Here is an 18,125-nt window from a genome sequence, read left to right on the forward strand (position 1 = left end):
AGTCCGCACCCTGGTTGCCAACTTCACCTATCAATAAATACTGTTTTTTAAAAAACCTGAGTGTGTCAGCGATGCTTTACATTCCCCCTGACAGCAGCTCACAAACACCAGATTACACAGTGTCACTGCATGTGAGCGAGGAAGAGGAGGAAGAGGAGGCCAACAAATGGAAGAAGGGTCACACAAAAAAAAAACCAGGGCTTTCAGAAGAAGCTGGCGTTAGCTTTTGGCCATGTTTCGGTGTTTCGGGGCCTGGCAGCAGCAGCGAAGCAGCAAAAATATTCAAAAACAACTTGACAGCGCGTTAGCTGGCTAGCAACGTTAGCTCCGCCGCCACAAAGCGTCTGTTTAACGTTTATACACACACACACACACACACACACACACACACACACACACACACACACACACACACACATTTATCGCGTGTCACAGGAAATAAAAAAAAAAAAAAAAGCTACCGTTAGTGCTACGGCTATCGCGGGGTTAGCTCAAGTTAGCCGCCAGCAGCTAAGCTAAGCTAAGCTAAGCTAAGCTAAGCAGAAGAAGAAGAAGAAATCTGGTGTGAAAACATTTTTGAAGTTGAATCAAAATCTTTAACATTTATATGTGTGCTGGTGGAACAACGTTACCTGGGCGGGCTCGGGCGATCACCCATCATCCCAGATGTAAATACAGAGGAGGAGAGGAGGAGGAGGAGGGGGGGCAGTGCTAATGCTAGCTAGCGCTCAAAAGACTGGAGACACACCGTCCGAGTCCCGAGCCGCAGCCGACCGAGTGCCCCCTCCGGGTCTAGTACTTTACCTTGATCCTTTGCGGGTCGCAGCGGAGAGGAGTTATCCTATGTTTGTGTGTGTGTAAAGGGGAGGGGGGGGGGCGGTTGCAGCTACCTCCAGCTCGGTGCGGTCCAGAAGAGAAACCCGGCCTCAAACCCACGAGCAGCTTTCTTCTTCTTCTTCTTCTTCTGCTTCTTCTTCTTCTTCTTCTTCTTCTTCTTCCGACGGGATAATCCTCAAACTCCCATTAATAAAGACAAAGTATAGAAACACGATGAACGCAGTTACATTCCTGGTGCTGATCCAGCTGCTCGTCTGTCCCCCGAACCCCCGGGATTTTGGGGTTTTTTTGGTGTTTTTTTTTTTGTTGTTTTGGTGTTTTTTTTTCCCTTTTTAGCTCGTTTTGTGATTCGGGGCTGTTTCTATTGTCAACACTGCTGGGTTGAGGCACACATAACACCGGCGCACCGCAACGTGCTGCTCGACCGTTAACGGCCGACGTACGACGCCGATTGGCTGCCGGCGGCGCCGTCGAGCGTTCTGATTGGCCGGCGGGCGCTGTCAATCACAGAACCCCGGGGGAGGGGCGAGAACGAGGCTCGGTTAGGTGGAGGAGAAGGGACAAGGAAAAAAAAGAGTCGTTTTTTTGTGTGTGTGTGTGTGTGTGTGTGTGTGTGTGTGTGTGTGTGTGTGTGTGTGTGTGTGTGTCTCGCAGACACACAGCGGTGCAGGAATGAGGCTAAACCTGTCCGAGGCCCAGCCCGTCGCTTGCACACTCTCCTCCCCGCACTTTGAGCCACCTTTTGCCGCAGATTGTGTTTTCCAGCCCCGCTGCTGTGCGGTGGGTGCGGTGGGTGCGGTGTGTGTGTGGGGGGGGGAGAGTGGATTCCCCCCCTGTGCAAGCCTCGAGATTATAGAGAGGATAGGTTAGCAGAAAGAGGAGTTACATAACTAATAATATATAGGTCTACTATGAATAAATACAGCAGGGTGTGTGATAGGTTCCCTTCACCTGGTGGCTGTCAAGGTTATTATAGGCAGAGTTGGGACTTTAATAATGTAATCCCATTCACAACATTACAGTAATTTGATTACTTTCTAGAATCGAGAATATTGTGAAGTAGGTTTTCACATAAAAGGAATTTGCCTTAAAATTCATTCAGTTAAAGAGAATATAAATAAAGTGGTAACAGTATATGCAAATATAAAAAGATAATATGTATAAAATATAACAGTTTTATGAATGAATGAATGAATGAACAGTTTGCAGGAATGTGCAAAATATTGATCAGCAATTTTCCGTTGCTTTCTGATTAGATCAACATGAAATATGCAGATAAAGACGAGAAAATAAACTTCAGTAAGAAGTAGAAGTAGAGTTCTCCTCTGTAATTAAACTGTCAAGTAAATTACACTCAATTTGTCCCAAAAAGAAAGAAGTCTATAAACTCAACAAAAACAAAACATAATACAGAGAATTATATAAAAAGTTCCCTAAACAGGAAATAATCTGCTCAAAATTCATCTAAATCTCTGGTTTTACTCAAACTTCCTGCCGTTACCGAGTTCACTGTTTGGGTTCATCGTACAGTTTTTAATATAATATGAAATATACATAAAATATGTCACTGAGTCAGTTTATTAAATAATAGAAAATGGTTCCCTTAAGGAAGAAGGTTGGGAACCGCTGCTATAAAACAACAGAACAATGTAACATTTAAAAACCTGATTATAGTTTATATTTTTTCCTTAAAGGACTCTTTTATTCATTTATTAAACTGACTTGGATGAATTTTGAGCAGATTATTTCCTGTTTAAGGAACCTTTAATACGATTCTCTGTCTGTATTCATTGAGTTCTTCATCACAGGAATGAATGAATGAAATGCTGACATGTAGGTCTGTATGTTTAAAACCAAGAAGGCCTGACGACCCCTGTGAATCTTTGGTGACCTCTAGTGATACAGACGGAGGTTTGTATAAAGAAATCCTAAAGAGGTCACAAGAGCTCCTCTGTAAAGCAGCATTTTGTACACTCTTGTGTCCTGGACACGTGTTTGAGATGAGTCTTTGGGTACAGGTATGTAAATATGACAATAAACATAATATATATATTTTAAAAAAGCCTTTATCTGCAGATACCAATGACTTATTGATATTATTGTGCATCCCTAAACCAACCTATAAACAGCAATAATTAGAAAACAATAAAGTTATAAAGATATTCAATATGGATCATTTCTGTATACTTTCAGCAGGTGTGCTTACAGTATTATTTTTACTGCTGTTACTATTTGTTTCACTGGCTCATTCTTATTCTTGTTATAATTTATAATATATATAATAATTTAATATAACTTCTGTAATACTACAATCTTTAAAATCTCACAACTTTTTCTCATTTAATTTCTTCTTAATATTGTATATATATATATTATTATAAGGTATTTACTTAGGCTCTTATATTTCTATTTCCATACTTACATTTCTATTATCTATATATATTGTGTTAGATATTGTAATATTGTTATTATTTCTATTCTTTAACACTGTGTGAGCACCTTGAGCAACTGTAACAAACAAATATCCCCCCGAGGATCAATAAAGTATTTCTGATTCTGATCGCACTGCAGATTGATTTCTTTTGTGATCCAAAAATCTATAAGTTAGTAATAAAGGAATCTTTAAAAAACACAAACAATACTGGATATTTACTTTAAAAGGGTTAGGGTTAGTTTTCATGTGGATTTAATAGTTTAATAACTCTGTTTTACCACCATATAAATATGCTTTTTATTTCATAATGTGATAAATAAAAAACATAAAGAATCTTTAATGTCTCTGGATGAGCTTCAATCACTGCAGGTTTCCTCTCCGGTCGCACACACAGTCGCACACACAGTCGCACACTCGCACTGCCAATCATGTTATTCCACTCTCTGCCATTTGAGAGCGATAGCTGCTCCCTCAGCACGATCCCGCTGTGCCGGGCAGCTCCGGTGACTTTCGGGATGTGGTGCAATGGCAACAGTCCTCCAGCTCAATGAATCACAGCAACTTTAAAGCAGAAATATTATAAACTAAATGACACAATAAAGCACTTTTTTCTGGTCAATTTAAAAATGAAAACAGCAAATAAAACCTCAACTTCATACCACAGTACGAGCTATAGATTGATGTACGACACTAAAGGCAATCACACTTCACAAAGAGATCTTTTAAATATGTCTGTTGTTTGTTTTTATGGATCTTCCTGCAGTTTCCTTTGTGTTCCACTGGAGGAAGAAAAGATCCAATCAACAGCTCACTCACAGATCAATGGGACTTAATCTGCAGAGCGACATCTTTGAGTTCACATAAATCCAGACTGTAAACCTTTTTAACCACAGCTCCACTTTACATTCAGTCTGTATCTGGATCAGGATGATAAATGATAATGATTGAGCTGTTAAATAATATCAAAAAATATCTTATCGCAATATTTCGTCTTGTGATATTTTATCGATTCTCAAAAACACTGTATTGATTTTAGTATTTAACTCCTCACCCACTAGGTGGCAGCGTTGTACACACGAGGGTTGTGATGTTGGACGTTACAGAGACTGATTAATACAAACACAAACAGAAGTAGACTTTGTTTTACTCAGATTACTTTTTCTTGAGTAGGTTTGTCATTTGTACTTGAGTACACGTGACCCACTGACAGACCGATTGATCGGGTTGATTGATCGGGTTGATTATCCGGCATATTGAGATAATCCTGTGAGTCTTGGTGAGTTGGTGTAGAAACTGGTTTCATCCTGTCGTAAACACATACCTGAACGTCCTATAGAACAGAAAATTATTATACATGACTTTTCTTTGTTTTGATATCGGCATTATATATCGGCTAATATCGGCATCTGCATCGGCCACTGAACAACCCACATCGGTTGACCACTACCCACCAATTAATGTATCCAGGTCACATGTTCATTTTACCCACAGTCTGCCCTCAGAGGATGTGATGTCAAGTTTCTAGTAATAAATAAATATTGATCAGAATGATCACAGTTTGTAATCAGTGTAATAACACACTGGATTCTTTATTTCCACCTCACCACATCCGCTCGGTCTCAGCTGATAATTAAATTATGGGAGACGGTAGAGCTGCACAGTTAATCGAAATATTATCGAGATTTCGAAAGCTGCAATTTTTGGATAAAAGTAAAATGTTTGCCAAAACAGCGTTATAATGAGAGTTCACAATCACAATATCTGTCAGAATAATCCCAATATGTTTGTTTTTTTACCATATCAAACAGTTTATAGACATTCATTTTAAATTAAGTTGTGGGAGAAAGTGAGAATTGTAAATATATAAATTATATATTGTATAATTAATTAAAAGGCAACTTAAAGAACTAGTAGTTTGGTGACGTTCGGCTCGATGTTTTGCTGTTTGACTGTTATAATGGGTAAAACTCGCGCTGATGACAGGTTGTTCTTTATTCAGTCAGTGTGATTCAGCGTCTTCGCCGCCTTCCTGTCTCTCTGGTAGCCGTGCTTTTTATGCGGCCTGGATTTGAGTCTCAAAGCCGAGCGGCTCTTCATGGGCTCCCTTTTCCCCGTCGTGAGGTCCTCCCCTCCTGGTTTCCATAGCAACAGCTGCGCATCCTCTCCACCGGTGACCAGAGCCTCCGCCGCCGGGTCCCACAGGAAGCAGCGCACGGTGGAGGCGTGGCCGCCCTCGAGGCTCCTCAGCAGACGAAGCCCCCCGTCGCCACACTCCATCAGGTGGAGGTCGCCGTTGTTCTTCCCCCCGACCACCATCAGCTTCTGCGCCTCCTCCAGCCACCTCCCCCCCACCAGGTAATCCACGCCTCCCCCATCAGTCAGCGGCGTCAGGCTGCGAGCGTCAGACGTGCTGAAAACGGTGAGAGGCTCGTCCGTGTCCAGCTGACCCAGATCCCACAGGTGCAGGCCCTCGTCGTGGCTGAGGCACAGCAGCTGGGTGTAACCCGGCCCGGACCAACAGACCGACCCCGCCGAGGAGTCGCTGTTACAGGTGGCGAGCAGCGCCTCCTCCTCCGCCCCCCGGCTCAGATCAAACACGTTGACGAGGCCGTCTGTGGAGCCGGACGCCAGCCGGTCTTTATCTCGAGGGTGGAAGCGCACCTGCGTGACGTCATCACTGTGCGACTCGGAATACACCCCGAGAAGCTTCCCGCCGGGTTTCCTGACGTCCCAGAACACCAGGAAGCTGTCTTCCTCGTTCACCTGCTCGGTGCCGGCGCACAGCAGCGCGTCGCCGCAGCTCAGGTCGAGGCTGCAGTAGCTGTGTGACGGGTCGCTTTTAAACACCTGGACCGCCTCGGTGCCGGGCCGGCGGACGTCCCACCCCCGCACCGTCCCGTCAGCAGACCCGGAGTAGAGGAGGTCAGGGGTCGAGTGGGAGAAAACGACCCCACAGAGCGGCCCGCTGTGGCCCCGGTACTCTCCCACCAGGTCCAGAGAGTCCTTGTTGTGAAGGTGGACGGTGAAGTTGGAGCAGGAGACCGCCAGCAGGCCGGCGGGCTGCAGGGCCACGTCCAGCAGGTAGGTGGGCTCCTCCGGGCGACACCGCCGGGCGATGGACAGACCTCGGAGCTTCTCCTCCAAACCCTCCATGATCTCTGTCAACAACACTGAACAGGAAGACAAAAAAATTACCTTTAACTTCTTAAGTTTCTTATTTCTTATTATTTACTATTATTAGTTATTGATTAAGTTTCATCATAATAAATCTCTCAGAAAAACACACACCTGGAAAATGACACAACATAACAGCAACGATTGGTTAAAACGTCTTTTCTTCTTCTATGGCAAGACTCAATTCAAAATGTTGATCCTTTAATAAATCTTTGATTATTATCCATGGTTCTGCACAGATTAGGATATAACTTATTATGTTTTAGTAATAAATAGAAACCATTTTGCAATTCGGCACACAGTCACAACAATGAATGATAATTAAGTTAACATTTAACTATATTTAACTCGTTTTTCCGCTGCAACTTGAGGATTTATTACAATAACGTGTCGTTTGGTGGATGCAATCTATGCCGAATTAATCACAACACTTTACAAATTTGTAAAAGTCACATGATTCATATTCACTGTGAAATTTATGTTTGCAACAAAACAAAGAAATAAAAAATACGCATTTTTTAAATGGAGTTCGGGATTCGCTTCTTCACCGTTGAGACATTCGAGCAGAACTCGGGTCACAACCACAGTTTGAATCAGGTATTATATTTATGTGTTATGTTTTGTTATTAATGTGTCATGTGTTGTTGTTTTCAACCTACCTACTTTCTAGAAGTTTCAAACATTGAGGAAAAAAACAACCGTAAACTTTACTTCGACACGTCGGTCGCCATTTTGGATCAAATACCGAATATTCTAAACTGTATACGCGATATTAATAACTATTTAAACATTAACTTTAATCATAAACATCTTAAAAAGCACCGATAATGTCATCACACAGCTTCACTCTAAACACGCATGGAGGATGTGCCCTGCGTCCCAATATTTACAGCCGGGTCGGAACTTTGTCTCAGTAAAAGGTTCCGCCGGATACAGAATGTGTAAAATAATGTATTTAAATCAAACAAACATTGTTCAGTTTATTATAATTTATCAGTAACTTATCTGCATATATAACGTAAATTATTAGTTTATAAATTTGGATTCTAAACTTAGTGTAAAGGGAAATATAGAGAAAAACAGTTTAAGTGTCTAATAAACTTTTGATTTAGTTTCCATGTACAATAATTGAACAATAAACACAGGATTGTAAAATGAATTACTATACGCTATAATTTACATTTAAGGAAACTCTGTGTCTTTGAAACACATCCAGATGTCTTAAATTAATATCCTAAAAGGCTTCATGTATGGTAACAAGATATATCACAAATAGATAGATTTTGCATTAAAAACCTCTAAAACAGCATCTGCACCATTGAGAGACACTAAAACACTTCACATTAATAAAGACTTTATTTCACAGCATCCCTTGTTGTACAAGAAAAGCTAAAAAACTTAACAATATAAAAGATTTTCATCCCAAAATTTGCTGAAAGAGCAAAAACAAAAGCTAATAACTGTTATCTTAGAGTTCTTCAGTCTTAATATTGCAGTAATATTACTTATTACATATTTCACACACATTTCATATTCTAGTCAGTGCATATGTAGTGGGTCTAATTCTGCGTTGCTTTTCCTCTAATTAGAAAAAAAGTTTATGCATGAAAAGAAATAAGTCTGCAAGTTAACACTGTGACTACAGCAGCTTTACAAGTATTTGTAGGTAACTTACATTCACTTTTACAACAAAAACAATGAAAATACGGAGAGCAGCAGAACTGTGGACCTTTCTGGGAAAAGTCCCCGAGCAAAGAGGAAGTAAAACCCGACGTGTGCAGGTTAGGAAATAAAGTACTGACTATACATGTGCTTAAAACATTGACATGAACATTTAAAATTACACAATTTCCTTATACTAGAGTACATGACAGCAAACGTACCTTTCAACAACAACATAACAATGACACATACGAGGACTTGGTACATTGGTGGAATACATAGGAATCACCATGAAGCCTTGAAAAATATTAAATAAAGTTAGAAAATCTAGACAATACAAAAGGAGTACGTACAAATATAAAGACAGGGGAAATATGTAGACAAATGTAGAACTGGAGGTTGTCTGCGTAACACTGGAGGGGACCGAGCACCGACCTTGAGAGGCTGGTGCTCTGTAGTTTGATTAGTGAACACTGGGAGAGGGCAGTGACTCCAGAGAAGGAATGATTGGTCACCTGATCTCAGCTTATTTGTCTCTGGTTTGTAACAACAACAGACGGAGCTGTTGGAAATATAATGTTTATGCTTTTTACTCCAGTCGTCAGTATTTGTGGGGGCCCGAGGTCTCGCTGATGAGAAAGAAAGGGACTGAGGGTTGAAAGTCCAGCTGCTGGTGTACAGGAGGAAGAAGCAGAGGGGGGGGGGAGGTCACAGGTCACGATCCACCTGCAGGCTGCTCTGGTAGCTTCCTCATTTTCCAGGAAACAACCAATCCAGCTTAACAAAGGAAAAACACTACAGAACCCACTGCCAGTCCAATACGAATGTGGCTTCCGACCTCGACGTTCCTGGGCCCTGAAGATGAAACGTTAATGAGAAACATCTGAACAGTGGAACGACCTCCGTTTACTCTCGTTAACTCTTAATGTTTGAATCAACGCCTGCAGCTGTAACACTGAACTCACCTGAGTCTGCGACCTCCAGTGTGATGCTCGAGATCGGCTCAGTCTCGATGAGGGCTTTCTTAACCCGCGTCGAACCACCGAGGGACACTCGACACTCGTACGTCCCGCTGTCGTTGCTGCTCACGTTCTTGAGAATTAAAGACACGTTTCTATCCTTCAGCTCGCCGTCCACCAGCTGCACCCGGCCCCGAAAGGTTGAATGCTGCTGGGTTGGATCTGAGCGTGTGTCGCTGTAAAAGAGGACGTACTCTGGCTCCAGGTCGGTTCTGGTCCACTCCACAGCTCTGATGAGGCCTTCGCCAGCGAGACACCCCAGAGTGACATCGTCTCCGGGTTTCACTTGTACCACATCAAAACCTAAAAACAATAAAGATTCAGAGAACATTTAATATCTTTTAAACTTTTCTAAAGGCTGAAAACTCTAACTAATGTTAGAGGCTGTTAGTTAGTTAGTTAGTTAGTTAGTTAGTTAGCTCGTGCAGCTGATTATCAGCTGATTTAGCCGAGAGGCAATAAAATCACCTAACCTCTTTATTCCCTTTATTCCTCTTTATTCCCTTTATTCCTCTTTATTCCCTTTATTCCTCTTTATTCCCTTTATTCCTCTTTATTCCTCTTTATTCCCTTTATTCCTCTTTATTCCCTTTATTCCCTTTATTCCTCTTTATTCCCTTTATTCCTCTTTATTCCTCTTTATTCCCCTTTATTCCTCTTTATTCCTTTATTCCTCTTTATTCCTTTATTCCTTTATTCTCTTTATTCCTTTATTCCCTTTATTCCTCTTTATTCCTCTTTATTCCACTTTATTCTCTTTATTCCTTTATTCCTCTTTATTCCTTTATTCCTCTTTATTCCTCTTTATTCCTTTATTCTCTTTATTCCTCTTTATTCCCTTTATTCCTCTTTATTCCCTTTATTCCTCTTTATTCCCTTTATTCCCTTTATTCCTCTTTATTCCCTTTATTCCTCTTTATTCCTCTTTATTCCCCTTTATTCCTCTTTATTCCCTTTATTCCTCTTTATTCCCTTTATTCCTCTTTATTCCTCTTTATTCCCTTTATTCCTCTTTATTCCCTTTATTCCTCTTTATTCCCTTTATTCCCTTTATTCCTCTTTATTCCCTTTATTCCTCTTTATTCCCTTTATTCCCTTTATTCCTCTTTATTCCTCTTTATTCCCTTTATTCCCTTTATTCCTCTTTATTCCTCTTTATTCCACTTTATTCCCTTTATTCCTCTTTATTCCCTTTATTCCTCTTTATTCCTCTTTATTCCCTTTATTCCTCTTTATTCCTCTTTATTCCCTTTATTCCTCTTTATTCCCTTTATTCCCTTTATTCCTCTTTATTTCCTTTATTCCCTTTATTCCTCTTTATTCCTCTTTATTCCCTTTATTCCTCTTTATTCCCAGGCTGCACTCCCAGGAAATTCATACAGGAAAAACTCAAATGTGAGGAAGCAAATAGCTTTAATAGACTTCAGTTTGAGTGTTTGATTTTAAAATAGCCACATTAATTGTGAATCGTAGGGCACCCGGTTAGCTCAGTCGGTAGAGCTGGCGACCCATGTATGGAGTTACTGCTGTGGCCCAGATTCTAATCAATAAAAGGCCAATCACATCGCAATATGACGTTGTTTTTTATACAATATTAGCCCTGTTAATAGATTGCAGCAGATATAATCAAGGAAGGAGGAAATTAAAGTCAACATGACACATCATCATCTGAAATTTGGCGCAAAACTAATGTTTGACTGGGACAGCGAGGGAAGAACACACCACAGAATAATAAGTGTTAAAGAGAGGACGGAGTTTGACTAATATTAGAGCACACTGGTTTAAATAACACATTAGTATTTATTGGATAAGGTAAATTCACAAGCAGTGTGTGGAGGGCTTATTATATATTTATTAATAGACACAGGATTGTTTAATAGAATATAGGATTGGAATTTATTGAAATTAATATAAGGGGTTCAGATTGCCTATTTACTGATTCACTCTCCGGATCAGTAGGTAGCGATAAAGCACCACAGAGGAACCAGAATCAGAACCAGAATCAGAACCAGAATCAGAACCAGAATCAGAACCAGAATCAGAACCAGAATCCTCCATGTGTCCCTGACTGCCGGCCCGCAGAACTCAATGTGGGCGGAGTCAGGGCTTCCGCTTCCGGGGCTGTTAAACTGCAATGATTCCTACAAACTAAAAATCTCCGTTATTATTAGAACTCACCTGATGCATTTGCCACAAGTAGGATTAGTGTGAAGAGCTGCATCTCTGCTGCAGGTCTGACTACTGTAGACTAAATGTTTTTGAGGAAGTTGTTATGGGGGGTGGGTCGATGGCTCAACATCCTCCTCTTCATGAAAGGTTTTTCTATCATCTCCTAAACTAAGTGACACATTTTATGCATATTTTATGTTTAATAAAGTGGATAAAATAGTGAACTCTACAGGAAGTTTGTGTAAAAGTTGTTTTTGATGAATTTTGATGAATTCTTTCTTTACAGTTCAGTCTGTATTATGTATTTAATTTACTATAATTCAAACTGTAAATGAATGCACATTGTCAATATTAAGTGTCACACTGCTAACTTCTCATACAGCTCTCCACTCATTTAAGAATTCAACCATATTGTGCATATTTAGTTTTTATCTTTTATTTATATTTAATTATAAGTTTAATTGTTATGCTCTATCTTAACAAAGTAAATTCCTTGTATGTGAAAGTTTACTGTGCAATAAACGTGTTCCTGAAACTACAGTGCACACATACTTTACTTTCCCCCAACAGAAATAGTTTTATTTAAACCAGTGTGATCAAACTCTCAATCTTCTCCTTCTTCCTTTACTCTAAATAAATATTAAACAATGTCTTTATAGACTGTAAACGTATACAACAAATGTCTAGGACAGCACATGGGATTAATTATAGATTAAACAAGCACTGAGTCACATTATATTGACATGGAAACTAAAAAGATAACTAATTTTAACAAAATAAAACACATTTATTTACATTCAGACCTCAATGTCAACACCAGACTTTAACTTTAATCCTTAATCATTCAATAGCAATGTATACAGTTATAATAAGGGACAAAACAGGTGGAAGTCGTCTTATAAAAGTTTGAAAAAGCAATTTGAGGGTAATTTTTCAGTGTCTACTCACTACTTGTTGGACTGTAGTTGGAAAAGTTTAATGGGAGTGTTTGTTTTAATCCTTTATTATTTTACACGTTTAGGATTCAGCATTAAAGGAGTTGATCATGTTGTTTCATAACTGCTTAATTATAATAATTAATTACAATTAATGTCACATTCTTCTGCTTTACCTTTTCCCTTAAATCTCTTAAGACTCCCAGGAATCATTTAAAGACACTTTTGGTGATATTTGAACTCCCACATCCTCTCAGATAGTTTGTCTAACTCTTCCTGGAGTGGAACCAATACAACGTCTCATGTATGGAAATGAGATTTGGCTGCTGCCCCATAAACAATTACTGATCAATATCCTATAAATATCTATTATGCTGCTTTATGTGCTCCTCATTTATATCCAGTTACAGCTCTCTAGTCTCTTCATCTATAACTCCGATCAGAGAGTGACCCAGAAACAGATCTCAGCTTCCTCTGGTCTTTAATATTGTACGAACACAAATCTTATACAGCTATAATTATACACACACCCAGACACTGAGGTAAATGGCACTTAAAGTTATTAGCTTCATATGCTAATGTATTAACATTAAAATCCAGGTGAAACTGAAATCAGAGAGCCGTTTGCTTTCACACATTTATGCCTCTATCTGTAAAAACAGGCAGTTTTTATCTGACTGTGTCAGACTGGAAACTTATTTAAAGGTTATTATGTATTTAGAAAAGGAAACACAGTCGCTGTAATAAAACAATATCTGACTGAATGTGGTAGTAGACTAAAAGGAGGAGTTACTGTCCTTTATAAAATGATCAGCTCCACATTTAACAGTGAGAAACTGAGGTTTTGTTGCTTTATGAAGTAAATTTAGGACAAAGTTTGGAACATTTCTGATTATTAAATACATTCATTAGATTTCTGAAGTGAGTTGAAACAGACTAATTATTCATTATTTACAGCTTTTATTTTCATGTTCTTTTAAGTATATTCTTGATAAACACAATATAAATGTAACAACATCACATGAATACCCACATAAGGTACTGAAATTTCATCTATGCTGTATGTTGTGCATATAGCATATTTGACAATAAAGCGGACTTGACTTGATGAATAATAATAAAAATAATAACATGCAACTGAATGGCAATATGTAGTTTATCTGTATAATAAAAATAAATGTAAATACACATTAAAAACATTAAATAAACTGGCTAACTGATAAACGAACAATAAACAGTTGACACAGGAATGTAAACTGCATTATTATACACTATACTTGATATTTAAGGCTTGTTTGCATAGTATAATACCCTAAAAGGCTTGATGTGTGGTAACTTATCACAAATAGTTTTGCCTCAGCATTTGCACCAATGACTCACAGTGCGTCCGAGAGGTTGAGGCAAGTATAGACATTAATAATACTTAAATAAATCTTCAGAATAAACAGCTCTGGACAAACATTAAGAGACCACTCCACTTAAATTAGCATCTCTTCGTGTCATTCAAGTGTCTGTTGAACTCCAACACAAGCACATCTAATGCTACTTAATGAGGTACTGAGTGGGTGATCACCTGAACCAAATCTTATTTAATGAGGAAAAGTATAAAAACCACCAATAATGTTGCAGTAGTCTCTTAATTTTTTCCATAGCTGTATATCACAGATAGTTTTGCCTCTGAAACAGCATTTGCATCATTGTGAGACACTAAAGAATTGCACATAAGTACGACTTTGTTCCAGAGCATCCCTTTTGTACAAGAAATGCTAAAAGTCTTAACAATATAAAAGACTAAAGCCCAATCAAAGTGTCATGGTGCCTCCAAGAGGTTGAGGCTTAAATAATAATATTAATACGTTTATTAGTTAATATAGAGTGTATTCTTTTAAAAGTTAAAGCTAATAACTGTTATCATAGAATTCTTCATTCTTAATGACTCAGACATATTTTACATATATTTCATATTCTAGTCAGTGCATAAACATAACAGCAGAGAATAACTGCAGGAAGTTAAAACATATAAATGCCATAAAATAACTGAAGGTAAACATTAAAGCGTAGCTCTGCTGAAGGCACAGTGCAGGGTCAGCTCTGGTTCTCAGTCTGGTCGGTGGGAGCTGCTCTTAAGGGCCTAGCTGGGCTGTAAGGAGTTAACAGTGCTTTGGAGCCAGACTAGCTATTAAAATTACAACATTACAACGTTGGAATGTAGTCTAAATGAAATGGGGAACCAGTGCAGGACTAGAAGCTTTATATATATATATTCTACTTGATAGAAAAGCTCTAGTTAAAGTGACAGAATAGTTTCCATAAATCCAGGTTAGCTCCATTATTGAGAATCTTTACACGGTAACAAAACGACTTCCAGAAAAATATCAGTATAAAAACAACTATGGCAGGTGTAAACAGGAGATTTGGGTGTTTTGGCAGAGATGTAGAACTGGAGGTCGTCTGTGTAACATTGGAGATTCCTTAAAAGAGGCTGGTGCTGTGTGATTGGATACCTGATCCCAGCTGTTAAGTGTACAGGAGGAAGAGCAGAGGGGGAAGGTCACAGGATGCTTGACTGTGGTCCACATGTCCTCTTCATTTTCCTGACAACAACAACAGCCAATCCAGCCAAACAAGCAAGCAAAACAGAACCCACTGCCAGTCCAATACGAATGTGGCTTCCGACCTCGACGTTCCTGGGCCCTGAAGATGAAACGTTAATGAGAAACATCTGAACAGTGGAACGACCTTTGTTTACTCTTGTTAACTCTTAATGTTTGAATCAACACCTGCAGCTGTAACACTGAACTCACCTGAGTCTGCGACCTCCAGTGTGATGCTCGAGATCGGCTCAGTCTCGATGAGGGCTTTCTTAACCCGCGTCGAACCACCGAGGGACACTCGACACTCGTACGTCCCGCTGTCGTTGCTGCTCACGTTCTTGAGAATTAAAGACACGTTTCTATCCTTCAGCTCGCCGTCCACCAGCTGCACCCGGCCCCGAAAGGTTGAATGCTGCTGGGTTGGATCTGAGCGTCTGTCGCTGTAAAAGAGGACGTACTCTGGCTCCAGGTCAGTTCTGGTCCACTCCACAGCTTTGATGTGGCCTTCGCCAGCGAGACACCCCAGAGTGACATCGTCTCCGGGTTTCACTTGTACCACATCAAAACCTAAAAACAATAAAGATTCAGAGAGAAGGAGTGATTACATTTCATGTACTAATAGTGAGAATTTGAGAATCGTTGCGTTAATACTACAAACAAATAGAGCTCTCTTCATCAAGGCTGTCCACTTTATTCTTTAAGAGATTATTAAATCTGTATTTTATGTTGCATTGATACCTTGTGGACAGGATTTATAGAACACTGATTGTCATTTGCAGTGTGTTGTATTATAGTTAACTGTATTGGTGTATTGGTGGTGTAACTTGTATATGATCGACTCAGCTCCAAATCTTCTATTCAAATTACTTTGAATTCTCCACATTGTCCTATAAATTCGATACGGCAAGCACCCTCTACTGGTCAAAGTCCAGCTGTTGTAATTGAAGCCGATGACATATGTGGTGGCAGCTTTCGTCGGCAGTAATATGCAGAGTGTAGTTTGCACGTTGTCAGCTCAACTCGCCTTCAGGCAAAAAGAGGAAGACACGCCGGCCTGCAGCTCTTCATACATTCACAGTCTCACAGAGCCGTGTCCAGAAAGCAGGAAACAGAGACAGCGACCTGCTGTCCAAAGGTTGACCATGTAGTGGGATTAATGCATTCAGGAATAAGGTTCTGTAAACATGAAGCTATAAACTATATTATGTTGTATTAGGTTTAATTTTACAGGCTTACAGTATAATATTTTATGTTCATGTATGTTCGTCCTCATGTATTCACATTGTGGTTGTCTCACCCTAGTTAGGAGAGGTGTTATTCAGTGTGCCATGAGCTATTCCAAAGACTAAGGGCTGTCTCAGGGAGAGTTGGGCATCAGATGTATTATGACTACTGTTTATCAAACATTAGACGTCACCAGATAAATCTTGCATGTGGAGTGAATCAGTCAATTCTCTTTGCTTTCTGTGAGTATGTGTCAGCATTTTTGGATATCTTCAGTGGGAGTTTGTGGTCTCTTACTATAGTCAGATAGCTAAAGGTTTAAGTCAGACATTAAATGAGCTGCATTGACACAAGAAAAATCAAACCACAACAACCAACAACCAGAAACGTCCCGAAAGAAACAGAAACGTCCAGAAAAAATGGCAAAATATCATCAAGCATCCCAAAAAAAAAAACCAACTAAATCCTGTCTGAGACCCTGAGACCCTCCAAAATAGGAGCTCATGTCTTATTAAGAGGAGCCTGGCTCCCCTGTAGTTCACACCCTGAATACACAGATAGACACAGTCATGTCAGAAAATAATTGGCACTGACCTCAACAGCATTGGGTATGTGTATGAGGCCAGAGCCACACAGAGGGCAATGGCCTCACTCACCCACTACACTCTGACTTTTGCCTCCTACCATCAGGAAGGAGGTATACCTCCCGAAAACATGCCAGGTCTAACAGATACCTGAGATCATTTGTACCATCAGCTGTTGGGTTTCTCAACAAACTATAGGTCATCTTCCATCCCTGTCCATGTCACAGTACACAATATATATATATATATATATATATAGATGCTTTTATTTATTCATTAGTTCATGTTTTTATGTGTTTTGTGCGAATGTGTATGTGTTGGCTACCTGTTGTGAACCAAATTAACCAACATTAAAGACATTTCAATTTTAATTTCAGAAACCTACACACACTTGTAATGGGGTCAGGTGAGATCATAAAGAAGGGTTATATACTTATGTGAGTCTGTGTGCTTTTAAAGTTGCAGGGGGAAAAACATTCTCTCTCTGTCTCTGCTTCCTGTCACCAAACCAACATAATACACAGGCTACAAATCAGAATGAAGGAAATGCAGAAGTCAAGAGTTTTCTCCGTATACTTGAATTACACAATGCTGCAAAGGACCGGTTATTATGGAATATTTGCGCAATGACACAGAAACTAAACTGCCTAACTCAGGTTTAAATAAATAAAAATAAAGCATTTTCACTTTTTGACACACTTTTGTATTCCTAGATGCACAGACTCATTCGAAAAGTAATTATTAAGTTATGACCCTCTGGAGGTGTGCGGCGATGTCACCGTCTGCGGAGGCCCGGTTGCATCAGCCAGGAGCGGGACGATGGAGAGAGGAACCCTAACCCTTTCTGGTTGTTTCACAGCGGCTACGTCCTCAGGCACAAATGGAAACACCCACGCGGTTAAACACCCACCGGGCTCTAAATAATAATGATATAAAGGTTGAGGTTGCACCGTTTCGAACAGGTCTCATCCGGGTTAAGGTCCGTACACTACACACACGCCGGGGTATTTACTTAGGTTAATTAATCTTTTTAAAGGTGTTTTGACTGTATTCAGTTGACACTTATAATAAAGTATAAAGCTCACCTTCTGCAGCAACGCCCGAAGAGAAAATGCATATTATAATGAATGAAATCAGCTTCTGTTTGTGTCCTCCTCCAAACGCAACTTCTCCGGTCGGGAAAAAGTCCATAAAAGTAGTTCCCATGTTCTCTCGCTGAACACTGTCTCCTTCACTGCGATGCAAACTGTCAGGAGGTCCAGAAAAGATGCGGAGGAGAATGTAATGTTGTAATGTTGTAATGCGTATGTTTTAAAATGACTTCATAAACAAACACAGTGTTCATCAGCCGGCTGCGTGCAGGGCGGTTCTTCTTCTTCTTTTTGATTTGATTGGCGGCTGGCATCCAGCTTATAGGTGCATTGCCGCCACCTGCCGGACTGGAGTGTGGTACATTAGATGACAGATAAAGAAGGAAAAATAAATTTAAAAAA

General features: G+C 39.8%; 2 protein-coding genes across 6 annotated transcripts; both read right to left on the reverse strand.

Moving 5' to 3' along the window:
• Nucleotides 1-3,543: 3,543 nt before the first annotated feature.
• wdr89 (WD repeat domain 89) lies at nt 3,544-7,314 on the reverse strand. Of its 3 annotated transcripts, XM_051395955.1 has the most exons (3): nt 7,105-7,314; nt 6,560-6,644; nt 3,544-6,441 (listed from the first exon to the last, which is right to left on the reverse strand). In XM_051395955.1, exons 2-3 carry the CDS (start codon nt 6,576-6,578, stop codon nt 5,267-5,269), a joined length of 1,194 nt encoding a protein of 397 aa, XP_051251915.1. In that variant the 5' UTR covers nt 6,579-6,644; nt 7,105-7,314; the 3' UTR covers nt 3,544-5,266. The 3 variants fall into 3 exon arrangements, with proteins under 3 accessions (XP_051251915.1, XP_051251916.1, XP_051251917.1); XM_051395956.1 differs by lacking the exon at nt 6,560-6,644 and having other exon boundaries at nt 7,109-7,314; XM_051395957.1 differs by lacking the exon at nt 6,560-6,644.
• A 546-nt stretch (nt 7,315-7,860) lies between these two features.
• On the reverse strand, nt 7,861-18,002 carry LOC127361365 (V-set domain-containing T-cell activation inhibitor 1-like). Of its 3 annotated transcripts, XM_051395929.1 has the most exons (4): nt 17,718-18,002; nt 15,294-15,391; nt 9,073-9,331; nt 7,861-8,962 (listed from the first exon to the last, which is right to left on the reverse strand). In XM_051395929.1, the coding sequence occupies exons 1-4, from the start codon at nt 17,836-17,838 to the stop codon at nt 8,886-8,888; spliced, it is 555 nt and encodes a 184-aa protein (XP_051251889.1). In that variant the 5' UTR covers nt 17,839-18,002; the 3' UTR covers nt 7,861-8,885. The 3 variants fall into 3 exon arrangements, with proteins under 3 accessions (XP_051251889.1, XP_051251888.1, XP_051251887.1); XM_051395928.1 differs by lacking the exon at nt 9,073-9,331 and having other exon boundaries at nt 15,035-15,391; XM_051395927.1 differs by lacking the exons at nt 7,861-8,962; nt 9,073-9,331 and adding an exon at nt 13,171-14,924 and having other exon boundaries at nt 15,035-15,391.
• Between the last annotated feature and the right edge of the window lie 123 nt (nt 18,003-18,125).

The sequence above is a fragment of the Dicentrarchus labrax genome, unplaced genomic scaffold, assembly GCF_905237075.1.
Source record: "Dicentrarchus labrax unplaced genomic scaffold, dlabrax2021, whole genome shotgun sequence".
In the NCBI taxonomy this organism is placed as follows: Eukaryota; Metazoa; Chordata; class Actinopteri; family Moronidae; genus Dicentrarchus; species Dicentrarchus labrax.